Source organism: Anopheles aquasalis, chromosome 3, assembly GCF_943734665.1.
Source record: "Anopheles aquasalis chromosome 3, idAnoAquaMG_Q_19, whole genome shotgun sequence".
In the NCBI taxonomy this organism is placed as follows: domain Eukaryota; kingdom Metazoa; phylum Arthropoda; class Insecta; order Diptera; family Culicidae; genus Anopheles; species Anopheles aquasalis.
The window spans coordinates 10,300,693-10,310,651 of NC_064878.1; the positions used below are offsets into that span (position 1 = coordinate 10,300,693).

General features: G+C 51.0%; 2 protein-coding genes across 2 annotated transcripts; both read left to right on the forward strand.

Moving 5' to 3' along the window:
- The first annotated feature begins 1,713 nt into the window (after positions 1-1,713).
- LOC126575779 (uncharacterized) lies at positions 1,714-5,553 on the forward strand. The gene is made up of 11 exons (XM_050236643.1): positions 1,714-1,806; positions 1,882-1,971; positions 2,050-2,251; positions 2,339-2,506; positions 2,577-2,671; positions 2,729-2,886; positions 2,974-3,416; positions 3,482-3,759; positions 3,813-4,468; positions 4,548-4,896; positions 4,972-5,553. Exons 1-11 carry the CDS (start codon positions 1,749-1,751, stop codon positions 5,256-5,258), a joined length of 2,784 nt encoding a protein of 927 aa, XP_050092600.1. The 5' UTR covers positions 1,714-1,748; the 3' UTR covers positions 5,259-5,553.
- Positions 5,554-5,973: 420 nt separating this feature from the next.
- On the forward strand, positions 5,974-9,752 carry LOC126575780 (uncharacterized). Its single transcript, XM_050236644.1, has 11 exons — positions 5,974-6,125; positions 6,191-6,277; positions 6,362-6,563; positions 6,643-6,810; positions 6,899-6,993; positions 7,059-7,213; positions 7,279-7,718; positions 7,796-8,055; positions 8,126-8,790; positions 8,865-9,207; positions 9,269-9,752. The coding sequence occupies exons 1-11, from the start codon at positions 6,050-6,052 to the stop codon at positions 9,553-9,555; spliced, it is 2,778 nt and encodes a 925-aa protein (XP_050092601.1). The 5' UTR covers positions 5,974-6,049; the 3' UTR covers positions 9,556-9,752.
- Positions 9,753-9,959: the final 207 nt, after the last annotated feature.

Below are 9,959 nucleotides of genomic sequence, written 5' to 3' on the forward strand. Positions count from 1 at the left end.
AAACCCCGAAGCCGGAAGAACGGTGCGTTACGTTGCCGATGTGGAACGCTGGTTTCGCTCCGCTGGCTAGTTCCGAACAAAAACTCCACCGTTTCCCTCTCCCCCGGAGCCGTGGCAAGATTAGGACATGAAAGGCGGCAGCCAGGGCGGCTTAAAACCCGAAGATGGTGGTTGTAAAAATCTGACACACAACACAATAGCAACACGGGCGACCGGCGCCCGGCGACGTGTGTATCGCGTCGAAAAAAGGGGGGCGCAAGGGAAGTCAGGAAAAAAGAAAACGGAAAAACGGGGAACAAAAATAACATGAAACGAGGACACACACAAAGCCAACCTTACGGAGACTCATCAGAGGCCATCCAGTGAAGGAAAGAAGCCAGGATTCACTGGTGTAGATGGTAGTGGATCCGTATTAAGGCGCGTCAGGCTCTTCGGCCTCTTTTGGCTCTTCTCTGCTGCTTAAACAGTTCCAGCAGCGAATGGTGTGTGAACGGTGGTGTAGAGAAACGAGGGTGTTCCCCGGGAACACACTTTTCCTCTCCTTCATTTCCTCCATTGGATGATGTTTCATAAATCATCCTTTTCTTAGCACCATCATCATCATCATCAGCGGCAACGTCATCTTCCACTTCCTCCGTTCGTCTGGCACCTCCAACTCTTTTTAGTGTCTTACGGCACAGTCGGTCTGCACCCTCCCTCCCTGGGGTTGAGGCGTGTCATATTTTCATCAAAAGCACTCCACACGAACTCACCTTCGGTGTAATCCCTCCCTCTGCGTCCCTTATTTTTTTTATTTTCTCACGAGGACCAGCGACCGTGGACCGGTACCGAATGTAAACGCCAACGGAGTATGTAAAGACCATTAATAAGCTGCTGAGCTTTTACATCTCTCGCACATCACGTCACACCGCGCACCGTAGATGATGAAGGTACTGATGAGTTGACATGTTCGTTGGCTGGAAAGGCAGCCAAAGCTTCAGCCGGGCGGGTCTCGGACGTGACAACGACGCGGAAAGTAAAATTTGTCACTCATTGAACGCGTGTCAGTGCGCTTCCTGATTAGCTGTTTTTCTACCCTCCCTTTGGTTGCCGGAACATAAAGGACGGTCCGAAATTGACCTCATTCCCGGTGTTTCGGTGCGAACAGCGAACAGGAAGACAACGCGCTGGTACAGTAATAACGTATAAAAAAAGATAGTGTCAGCGATCAGCGATTGGATCATAAAAGTGTTATGGCTTTGGGTCGGATTTTTCGATCTCATATTGAGAACCTTTGTGCTATGGACATTGTTGATAGTTGATTTACTTTGTTATCGCAAGGCTTTATCGTTACAAATCTTCTTTTCTTCTTTACTTATATTTAATTTGAATTTTTTATGCTAAAAATTCTTTGTTACTATTTTTTACTATCTAAAAATAATCTTAGCCAACATTAATCACAACACCAGGCTCTGGGTAGGCAGAATAATTGATAGCAAATGATCAAAGTTTATTCTGGGGGTCTCAACCATCCAGCATGGCGCTTCTTGATCGCACAATCGGCGACCGCGATCGTCGATAGGCCGTTCCACTATCAACCGGAAAAACCAGAGTCTATCAGCTACGCTAATAAACAAATACCGATAGAACAGTAAACTAACCACAACCTACATCGAGCAGGTGATGATGTAATACGCTACGGCGAGCATCATCTGAGCTCGCGATCGCGATCACTGCAACAGTCGCCATTCAGCGAGCGACGAGAGAGAATGGCCGTCAGTGAGCGAATTCTAGCCGTGTTAATCGGGATTCTTCTTGTGCCAAAGTGTAATCTGGAGCAGTTTCTTTTTGACCAAAAGGATTGCCAGTAATTAACAACAAGTTCGACACTAATTCCTACAGGTGATGCCGATCTTGGCCCTACCAGCAGTGGATTGGAAGAGGGATTGGCCGAGAACGTGCTGATGCCCAACGAACGTGAATCTTTGGATGGTAATGGCGTGCTCTCTAGCAGTGTAGTAGTGAAGCATTCTGTAATGAATCTCTGTTTTCACCCGCCCGCAACACCAGATTGCCATTTGCGGTTCTATCACGCAGGTGGCAGGGGTATTGTAGGACCAGCGTTTGCCAAGCCCGCTTTCCTGACCGAGTTCGCGCATATTGCTGCGATCGGTTGGAGCAGAGCGGACGGTCAGGTTGAGTGGAGCTGCGGTGGATCGTTGATATGGAACAACTTCATCCTGACAGCGGCCCACTGTGCCTCGGATGAGGAGTTGAGTATCTAGCCACCGAGGTATCTGGCCACGCGTGGTATGATGTTAATCCAATTCCACCAATTCCGATTTCCTCCCACTCTTAGTAACATCGAACCCGATGTGGCTCGCATGGGAGATCTGAATCTGTTCAGTGCCGAGGATGATGCGCACGCACAGCAGCTGAAGATAGTGAAAATTATCCGCCATCCGCTGCACACGTTCAGCGCGAAGTACCACGATATCGCGCTGATGCAGCTCGAGCGAAATGTCACGTAAGGTAGCAGGATGCCGGGGGTCCGGGGCGCGTTTGTGCTGATGAGATTCGCATTCTTATTCTTCCAGCATCCACGAGACAGTTGCCCCTTCATGCCTTTGGTTAGACGATGAAGTGCGCTTCCGGGACCTGGAATCGGCCGGCTGGGGACAAACAGGATTCGGTAAGTGTGCGAAATAACTGCCATAAGGTCATTTAATTACACCCAAACGCTCCTTAGCTGAAGAAAGAACGCCAATTCTGTTAAAAGTCACGCTGAATCCACTACGGAACGAGCACTGCTCCGACCATTACAGCTCTGGCAACGTGCGCGGACTTCGCCAAGGTCTAGCGTCCCATCAGCTGTGTGCTGGTGACGCCCAAATGGACACCTGTTTGGTAATGCGAGGGAACCACCACGGCAACCACGAGGAAAGTCATCGAAGTGCGCCATGATCTAATCGAATTCCTTCCCTCTGCTGCTAGGGTGACTCGGGAGGACCGCTGCACGTACGGCTACAACACAACTACAAGGTCACCCCATTCCTCGTTGGAGTCACATCGTTCGGTAAACCGTGCGGCCAATCACACCCCGGTGTCTACACCCGAGTGTCCTCGTACCGTCGCTGGATCGTAGAAACGCTGCAAAGCAACGGGGCCCCCGAAGTTACCGATGAGCAGTTCGAACCGTACGCTTGTGCCCTACGCTACGTTCACATTCGACAGCTAGCGGTGTCCCGGGTGGTGGCCAATGAGAGCGGTGTGTTTGAAACGTTCGACTTTACGCGTGAGTACATTACGCGCGACTTTGTAAAGGAAGCGGTAGAGCTTCGGTGGCGGAATGGCAGCAACGCTCCATCGAACTGTATGGGCGTTATCATCGATCATGACACGATTGTAACGCTCGGTGATTGTGCGTCGCACGAGGGGTAAGTGGCATCATCGGGAAACACCAAAAACCACTGGAGAACTCATTCCCAGCGAGCGCCCTTAGTGCACTTCCAACGCAGGTGATCCATCGCATCCGAACCGGATACATGGAAGACGATTTTGCCGAGCGTGCGTACGAGGTGAAGGAAGTGGTGGTCCATCCGAACCACACCGTCGGTTCGTACTACGACAATCTGGCTGTGGTGAAGATTGGTGGTGAATTCGGAATTACACCGGCCTGCATCTGGAACGCGCTTCGGTTGCCGGACCAACAGATGGAAATAACGACCGTGGGACGAAGGGATTTGAATGAATATCAGTACAAATCCGTCACAGATTATGGTAAGCGTGGTCGGGCGTGCTAGGGACCTGTTCTTAATTGCCCCGCATTCCAGATTCACGCCTCATCCGACTCGTTCCGCGTGTTTACGGCCTCGAGAATGAAAATTGCAGTCTCGCAGACCAATACCGACACAATCTGAGTCGTGGACTACAAGATGAGCATCTTTGTTTTGGTAACGATCCTTTTCTGGTGCCGCAAACCTGTGACCTAACGAACGGTGGACCACTGCAACGGTCACTGTTTCGACTCGATCGTCACTTTAAGCACGTCTACGCGTTAAGTCTTTTCGGGCGCGATTGTGGTTTTGGTGAGCCGGCGGTGGGCGTCCGGTTGCATTCGCATCTGCGCTGGTTAGAATCGGTGCTGATACCGAAGCGGCGCAATGAGGCCGATGACACAAAATCGGACTCGATCTTGTTCATCGATAGTGAGCTGGAGCTGCTGGATCGGTGTGACTTCCACGATGGATCGGTTGGCTTGTGTGTGCCAGCGGACCGCTGTCGTGGTGTGTACGATCGGATGCAACGCCATGAGGCGGCCATCTTCTGCACCAACGGATCGATCATATGTTGCACGCCACGGAATATTTTGGACGATTCGGATTTGCGGTACGGAGTGGGCGAGATCGAGAGTTGCCCAAGGAATTATGGTGAATTACGAGATCATCTCGCTACGCTGCCCAACGAGAAACGACCGAAAACACACCTCGTAAGCGTTGGCAACAATCTCCCCCGGAGAGGGATAGCATATTGAATTGATGAGTTATCCTTTTCCCTTTTTTTCACAGGCGGAGGTGGCATGGTACGATACGGAGGCGGCTAAGGGAACGATCGTCTGCCTTGGCTATCTGATCACAACGCAAGCGGTACTGACGACGGCCGAATGTACCACCTTGCCAGGCCCGAAACCCAATATCGTGCGCTTGGGAGCAACTTATGCACAGTTCGAAGACTCGTCCAAAATAACCGAGATCGGCGAGATCATAATGCACCCTCGGTATGAGGAACGCACGAAAGCCAACAACATTGCGCTTCTGAAGCTCGCGGACTACATGCCACCAACGAGGGCCATCTTTCCCGGGTGTCTCTGGCCAAACGCCACACATACGCCCCTCCAATCGACACTCATCTCGAAAGGTAGGTTCCATACGGGATTTTCCCTGCACACCACCACGGCCCTTGTACCGGGAATTTCCTTCTTTCTCCAAATAGACGCGACGCGAGTGCTGGAACGGGCGCTACACCCACAGTATGCGTCCGATTGTGAGCGAGCGCTTGGAGGCGAGCTGAGCGAGGGCCAAATGTGCATGCTAATAACGGAGGGAGCCGTGTGTGGCAACTCGGGAGATCCGGTATTTTGGAGCGAGAAAACCACCAACGGATCAGCGTCGGTAGAGTATTTGGTTGGCCTTTACAGTCATGCGAACTGCACGGTGGGAAGCCCTGGTGTCATTGTTCGCATATCGGCCTATCGGAAGTGGATTCTGGATGTTTTGTGAGTTTAAAGGGGGAATAGGATATTTCTGATTTTTTTTTTGTGACATTTTATAAATTTTTTCGTGTTAATGCTGATCATTTCAAGAGTGACGTCATGAATGAAATTTTTATTCCCCAAAATACAACCAAATATTCTTGGAAAGTTGTAATTTAATATGCAATTCCGTTGAAAAAATTAAGTTGAATAATTTCTTCACAAAAAAAATCAAAAAATGAACCTTTTTTGACTGAAGCCTCTCTCCCCCTCTCTCCTAATAGAAAGTAAAGGTCGAAGCTTTTTCGAAACAAATAAACAACTTCCTCGTAGAACTTAAATGGAATTCACTCCAATTATGATGACACTCTCCAGCTTTATAATGTGTAATAGTGTTTTAGACTCCATTACTCATACCTGTACATTATGAAATGTCTTATTAAATGTCTACACTACCGTGAGCTATCTTGGTTCTACAATAAACATGACCTACACCCAATGACGTCCATGCTTGAGAACAGCTTGATCAACATTTCCCATTCCCATGACTATTCTCATTGACTGTTGATCGCGCATCCCGCGCCGTACCTTGCGATCTAGCACAGTGATTAGCGAAGCGAGCGAGCGAGCGAGCGAGCGCACGATCGCGAAACCGGTTGCATTCGCATCGTATCGGCACATAACTAGCGAGAGTTTAACCCCAACGAGAGCGATAGAAAAAAAAACAAGAAAAAGAATTCCCATGCTAGTAAGTGAAGTACGATCGATGTACCGACCTCAGCGTACGATCAGTTGCCTTGCGAAAGCCGCACAGTGATAATGGCGCGCCGCTTCGTGCTACTTACTGCTGCTGCTGCTGCTGCTGCTGTGGTCGCCACCGTGTTGATAGCTGAGTGTAAGAAGATCCGCGAACCGCCGATGGCGGTCATCCCAGTTAATGGCAGGATTTTTGCATTCCAGGTTCGGCTCACCTGTTCCCGGCACACCCGAATGTACCGGGTGATGAGGAAGGCATGATGTTACCGTACGATCGTATAGCGCTAGATGGTGAGTGAGATTGGCGTAACCTTGGCGCCGAAGGTTCGAAGGTTAACGACGCTACCATACCCCAAACAACAACAACAACTACAGATTGTCACATGCGATTCTGGAAGGCGGGTAAAATGGGATTGGTCGCACCGGCCTACGGACAGCCGGCACTGTTGCGTGAGTTCGCCCACATTGCCGCGATCGGTTGGACGCGAAAGGATGGTACGATCGATTGGAACTGTGGTGGATCGCTGATCTGGGAAAACTTCATCCTTACCGCTGCCCACTGTGCTGTCGATGATGAGTATGTCGATCGAGAGCAGCGTAACGTGCGTGCTGTGCGGAATGTTAACGAGCTGGTGCTTTTTCCGCTTTTCCGTCAGAGAAATCCCGCCCGATGTAGCACGATTCGGTGATCTCAACATCTACAGCGACGAGGACGATGACTATGCACAGCAGCTGCGGATAGTGGAGGTGATACGGCATCCACAGCATCGCTTCAGTGCCCGGTACTACGATGTGGCGCTGATGAAGCTCGAGCGGAACATTACGTGAGTTGTCCGATGGTAGCCGTAATTCCCGCCCGGAGTACTACTTGGAGACACAGACTCTCGGTCTCTCTCTCTCTCTTTATTCCAGCGTACACGAAACCGTTGCACCGACCTGCCTGTGGCTTGACGACGAGGTGCGCTTCCCGAAGCTACTGTCTGCCGGCTGGGGTAGAACCGGTTTCGGTAAGTAGTTAAAGATGCGCGTAAACCACAGGAATTAACCCTCCCCGTTTCGTTTCCACCCTTAGCCGAGGACAAGACGAAAATTCTGCTCAAAGTGGCACTAACACCGATCACCAATGCAGCGTGCTCTCGGTTCTACACGAGCGCCGAACGGGGGCTACGGAATGGTCTGCACGATCACCATCTCTGTGCAGGTGATGAACTGATGGATACCTGTCCGGTAAGTCCACAGTAACGACGACGGTAAACTACTCAACATTTTAACTGTCAATTTCGTGCGTCAAGGGCGACTCTGGGGGTCCACTGCACGTGAAGCTGCTACACAATGCCAAGATCAGTCCATTCCTGGTCGGCGTTACGTCCTTCGGTAAACCCTGTGGTCAATCGAACCCCGGTGTGTACGCTCGGGTGTCCCAGTTTGGTGGTTGGATCATGGAAACGTTACAGAAGCACGATCGGTTCATTACACCGGACAAGTTTGAACCGTGGTCTTGCGCACTGCGGTACGTGCACGTGCGCGAGTATGAAGAGGACGTGGTGGTCTCGAGATCGCGTAACTATGAAACGTACAACTCGGATAATGCGCACCTCGAAGCAGGTGATAGCCCACAGAGGGTGAGGATATGGTGGGCGGATCGATTGCAACCTCGGCGTACCAACTGTTCCGGTGTGCTGTTCGAACCGGATGCTGTCCTGACGCTGGCCGAGTGTGCAACACACCTGGGGTAAGTAGGCGTTGCGCTAAAGATCTGTCTTGTTGCTCGATCTGCTCGATGATGCGAAACGGAACTCCCAAACGTAGTGAAACTCCTGGGAGAGTCATCTTATCCAACTCGAACTACATAGAGGTCAGGGAAACGATCATTCACCCGAACTACCTGGGTGGCATCGAACCGTACTACAACAACATTGCGCTGCTGAAGCTCAAAGGGAAGGTCTCCACGATAACGCCACTGTGCGGCTGGTACCATGACGATCTGCCCGCACCGCAGTTCGAGGTGCTCGGAGTAGGCCGTGCCGATCTGACACCGTACAACCGGGACCAAGTAGTGACGGAATTAGGTAACGGATAACTTGGCACAGTGCTGGAGGAATTAATAACACAAGAAAGAATCGTATTTATCCCTCACAGATCCACGGCAAATCTCACTAAACCCTCGTGCCACGTACAAACCGAACAACGAATGCCAACTGGCGCCACAGTTCCGGGCGAAGCTGTCGCGCGGTCTCCAACGGGAGCACCTGTGCTTCCAGAACGTTCCGTTTGTGGTGCCCGGAACCTGTCAGCAACAGTTCGGTGGTCCGGTTGAGCGTGAAATGTGGCGCTTCGGGCGGTACTTTAACTACTTCTACGGCATCAATCTGCTCGGCCGTGACTGTGGCTTTGGGGAGCCGGCCCTGGCGGTGCGTCTGAATGGCCATAAGGCGTGGCTGGAGTCGTTGCTTTTGCCAAAGAGGCAAACAGCAACTGCTGCCCAGCAGCCGAGTGATTCGGTGATCTTCATCAATCCGGACCTAAACCTTTCTGACCGCTGCAGCTACACCGATGGCACTCGGGGGGTTTGCGTGGCGCAGAACGAGTGTCCCAACATTCGGCAGCGTATGCAGGCCAACAAACCCGTCACCCTGTGCTCGAGTGGATCCGTCGTGTGTTGCCCGACGGGTGATATCCGTCCACCAGCGAGCGCTATCGAGCGGGAGTTCAATGAGTGCGAACAGCGGTACCAGCACCTCCGGAAGCAGCGGCAGCAACGATGGGATGGCTTTCAACCGGTCCAGCGACGATTATCGCATGTGGTAAGCGATTGGCGGTCGAGGGCCCGGGGATTGGCGTTATCTCAAGGAACCTTCTTTTCTTCCACTGATCCCAGGCGGAGGTTGGTTGGCAGGGTGTCAACGAAATCGCGTTCCAGTGCATTGGCTATCTGATCAGCACGCGGGCGGTTGTGGCGGCTGCTGCGTGTTTAGTGTCGAACGAGTACTATCCATCCGTCGTGCGGCTGGGTGGAATGTGGGCTCACGATAAGCCCGACATAGCGATCATCCGGATCGAGAGCCACGAGATCCATCCAGGGTTCAACCAGACCACCCATCTGCACAACATCGCCCTGCTGGTGCTGGCCACGCCCGTCACCCCAACGGTAACCATGTTTCCGGGTTGCGTCTGGCAGAATGTAACGCACACACCGGTCGATCTGCTGATTCTCGGTAGTGGTATGTAAAGGCATCCGAAGCTGATCAGCAGATGATCCCACTCACTGTCCAACACTTGCAGGATCATTGGAATCGATCCATCCCATGTACCGAAGCGATTGTGATGAGCGCTTTGAGCGACCATTCGTCAACCAAGGGCAAATCTGCATGGTCCCGGGTGCGTTCGGACCGGGAACATACTGTTATCCACCCGGTGGTCCAATCGTTTGGCAGAAGATGACTGAGAAGAACCTCTTTACGGAGTACCTGGTGAACCTTTACAGCCATGGGAGATGCAATTCAACCAATCTGCGCATTGTACACCGTATAGCTGTGTACATCGATTGGTTTAAGCAAGTACTGGGATGATGCCATTCAGATTCGCAGGCATCTTCCTATGCCAGGCTATCTATCCTATGTGCCAGAATACTACCTTTAAGAGAGTGCGAACTAAAGGGAATTTTTTGGGCAGAAGTAACAATTCAATCTTTCAAACCGCTCGTAATAACGATGCCACCATTGTTTTATTTATAGTTTAATATATTGTTTACAGGGTGCCAAAAGCATTTGCGTCTATGTTTTGTAGTTTATTTTATCGTGATGTAATTCAAACATAATAGCTGTGATGGCGTTTATTGGACTGAAAAATCACAACCTTCAGCTATAATTTGTGAGCTCAGTCACCTTAAAATGAACAAAATGTTTGTGTATCGCTCCATAAATTGATACAACGGTACCGATACCATTACAACACGCTATGGAAGTGGACCAAA